This window comes from Melampsora larici-populina (genome assembly GCF_000204055.1).
Source record: "Melampsora larici-populina 98AG31 unplaced genomic scaffold MELLAscaffold_7, whole genome shotgun sequence".
NCBI classification, from domain to species: Eukaryota; Fungi; Basidiomycota; class Pucciniomycetes; order Pucciniales; family Melampsoraceae; genus Melampsora; species Melampsora laricis-populina.
In genome coordinates this window covers 2,045,299-2,049,069 of record NW_006768771.1, presented here as the reverse complement: position 1 = coordinate 2,049,069, position 3,771 = coordinate 2,045,299, and the positions used below count along the sequence as shown (strand labels likewise).

General features: G+C 40.9%; 1 protein-coding gene across 1 annotated transcript; it reads left to right on the top strand.

Moving 5' to 3' along the window:
- Positions 1–682: 682 nt before the first annotated feature.
- MELLADRAFT_103989 (uncharacterized protein) lies at positions 683–1,896 on the top strand (the record flags this gene model as incomplete). Its single annotated transcript, XM_007406850.1, has 3 exons — positions 683–859; positions 1,199–1,741; positions 1,831–1,896. The coding sequence occupies 3 exons, from the start codon at positions 683–685 to the stop codon at positions 1,894–1,896; spliced, it is 786 nt and encodes a 261-aa protein (XP_007406912.1).
- Positions 1,897–3,771: the final 1,875 nt, after the last annotated feature.

Here is a 3,771-nt window from a genome sequence, read left to right as displayed (position 1 = left end):
CTCCATCGTTGACCACGCGTCATGGATCTGCAATCGCGAGCAAGGCTTGTAGCACCAAGTTCTTATGTAGAATTTCAAGTATTGCAAAGGATTTGACTCAGTTAAACAAGACTGGCGAAAACTTTGTTCTGTGGGAACGAGAGCTGAAAGTCATGATTCATAACCTTTCTGGGACGTCCGACTACTTTCAACATCAGTTTGACAAGCATGACCCAAAATTAAACCGAGCGGTTTTCAATCTCATATTCTGGTCAATCGACAAAGAACTCCAACATGACCTCAACATCAATGGATCTGCTGGAGAAGCCTTTCAAGTCTTGGCAGATTGATTTCAATTGACCCCGTCAACACCTTGTATCATGAATCGGCCGGATCTCCCCAAAGAAATTTTAGACAACATCATGAACATTGTTTACCTTTACTCTTCCAAAGAGGAAAGTAATATGCGTCGGAGAAAATGGGAGCATCTGAGTTCATGGCCTGTGCATGAAGAACTGGCGGAAGGAACATCCAATCAATGACCGCCTCTCACTACCTTCCAAAGCCTGGCAGTGGTCAATCAAAAGTATTATAGGCTCTGTTGTCCTAGATTGTGGCAGGTATGTATGTGCCGTGTACGGACTTTGGGTTCACACTGGACTAACTTTGTTAAATTTATCAGAACCTCCTATTTCCAACCTCGATGTCTACTTCTTTGTCACACTGGACCAAATCTCTACTCTTGGATCATGGGAAGCTAGTCAAAACTTTCACTTTTCAATTAGAAGATTTGACACTTATCAACGGTGTCGAGGTACAGCTTTTGGATCTTGAAAGGAGTGCTCACAATAACACAACGGTACCCAAAACCTTAGCAGATGTGGACTCATATTAAACATACGGAATTGGAGTCACAAACATTCAAAAGATCTTCAAAGCCTGTCCTTGCCTAGAGTCGGTAGTCATGCTTATTCCAGAGAATACATATGTCTCACAAGTATCTTCTCCCAGGACATCCCACTTGATAGGTCTATTTGGACTTATCCCCCAACTTCAACAATTAAAATTGAGGAGCCTCAGATATGGTGCAGGTCTTCCAGGCGAATTTGTGATTGATCTTCTCAAAAAGCTACCGGCTCTCGTATCATTGGACCTGTCCTTCTTTGACTTTGTTCCCAAACCGACCTTAGAATAATCCTTTGGATGGAACCTGGCCCAGCTTCAGGACCTTTGCAAATTACGACTTGACAGTGTCACTTGCGAAGATCAAACTTGGAACATGAACTCTTGGCCCCAATGGCTTACGCACCTTGAGCTTTCCAGATGTTGCGGGTTAACAGCTGGCATGGTGCACAAAATCCTCAGTGGTTCTGCTCCCTGTCTCACTAGACTTGAGTTAGACCTTCATCATCCCCAAGACAAACCAGATATTGATAGTCAGACTGATCTCCCGGCTCTCAAACAACTCTTCCTCGAATGTGACTCAGGGTTCTCCATTGCAAGCTTTAAGGGCTGTAAAGGCATAGAATGTATTCAATATCCTTGCATAGTGACCAATGCTCTATGGGACTTGATGAAGCCTCTTTTATTCACATACACATGGCCTAAGCTCTCATTTTTGAATCTTCGACATACAACGATGATCATTGATCACGAGAATTTGCAAATACCAACTAAGAAGGAAGTGGATGAAATATGGGATTCTTTGAACATCAAACTCTTGATCAATGTAAAGAAGGATCTATTGGGTCTGGTTCAACAGGTCCGCCAATCTTAGTTGAAGAATGTGACAGGCTGAAATTTTGTAATCTTTATTATGTATTATACAAAAACTTTCTTATCTTGTCTCAGTCATACCCAATGGATCACCCACAGTACTTGGGTGATATACTTTCAAACACCTTATATGTTGGATGAATGATTCAACCAAAAATTATCCACATTTTCATCAGTCACATCTTCATGAATTATGATAAATTCTCACATGAGAGTCAAGAGCTCTTGCTGAACCCATCCGATGTCTTCAAAGTCCATCAGTAGATAGCCTGATCGATGTGGTAGCTTTACTGCCACAAGCAGTAAACAGTACCCAAAAGAGGAATTAAACCACTCTCAGATCTAGAGGGTTTAAGCCTGTAGCTGCTCTTTCTAAAAGTATAAATAGAATATAAAAAAAGATATATATATAAAAAGTCAAAGTCCAAAAGACTTTGGAGGAACTCAATTAAGCTCACGGTACGCTCAAAAGCACGACAATTCTCAACACCCAAGAAAAAGATGTTATTCCCAGATTTTCACTACGCTACGCAACTGAATCTATTAAACAAAAAAAAAAAGGAAAACTAAGCTACTAATATATTAATTCTCCCTCGTAGAGGGGGTGGATTTAATAATGACCTGAGACTGATGTAGTAAAATAACTAAATGTATGATAACTATTCGCTGTCTGAGATGAAGAAAGAAAGAAAAGAAGCGAAAACAATGCCAATGAGACGGCTCTATTTATTATTTTTTTGTTAAGGCTCTATACCAGGTAGTCCCTCGAAAACGTTCATCCACACACACACAAAGATAAAAAATATGAAAGAATAACCCCAAGGAAACAATAAAAAACCGCTACCGTAACTCCCCTTCCGCGATATCAAGAAAAGACAGCACCACCTCAATCTCCCCTTTCTTCGCGCTGTCCATAACATTTCCCCATCTGTCCAAGTACTCCGTCTGATGACTCAAGTCCGTACTGCTGTTGGTAGGTAAAAGGGTGTAACGAAACTAGCCGTTGACAAACTGACAGATTAAAGTCCACCTTCTTAGCTGTTCCCAATTGTAAAGTAAGTTTTTTTCTGTTTTCTCTATCTCTTTTCTCTCCGCCTCAATCCTTCGCGATGGGGTACTAACATCTCTATTTCTGACCTTTATATCTTCAAGCTAAACTATGATCGTATCCGTATCAGCCTCTCTACTTGCTCTCCTCTCTGTAGCGTAGATGTCACACTTTTTTTTGTTGTTTATTAGTAATTTTATTTGTGGATGTATTGGGTTTGTCAGATATTTTGTCGGCCATCTCGTCGAAGGGTTTTCAAGATTGAAATGTAAGAAAATTGTCTATTTGACAGCCTTACGTCGCGCGAGTGTTTAATCAAGAGTCAATCAGAAAGAAGGAAACAAGTCACCAGGACTTGTGGTTGTTTTTTGTGCTTCTACTTCTCCGACGTAGATGATAAAAAGAGTGTAAGGAGAAAAGGCTAGGATTTTTTAAAAAATGTAATTTTGTTGTAGGGTGATTTATCAGCTCAGCGCGTTGAGATTCCCCTCTCGCTAATTAAGGATAAGGTTTCCTGAGCACAATAAAAAGGTGACTCCCTCCAAAGATAAATTTGAGCAGACGAGAGCTTTTGCGCACCACATCGAGCACTTGACACACCATTGAGGCCGTTTGTCTATTGCCCTATGTCACCCCAGCGCTCGTTTGATGTGAATTTCCGAGAATCTCATTCTCATCGATTATCCCTGATACCAAGTTCCCATTCATAGAGAGACATAATATGCATTTTTTTGCTAACCAATCCCAAATCCCAAATATTGACTTCGTAATGATAATTTCTCCCACGCCTTTACACCCGATCTCAATTTTGTCCTCCTCAAGATCTTCCTTGGTCACCCGTCATTCACTTCCAACTGTTCCCGTTGATCAAAAATTCGAGGCGTCTCTCAACCTCTGTTAAGGGTGCCCGATGTCCATATCTTGCCCTCTCTGCCAGATGATCATATATGCCTGACGCATCTGATTAC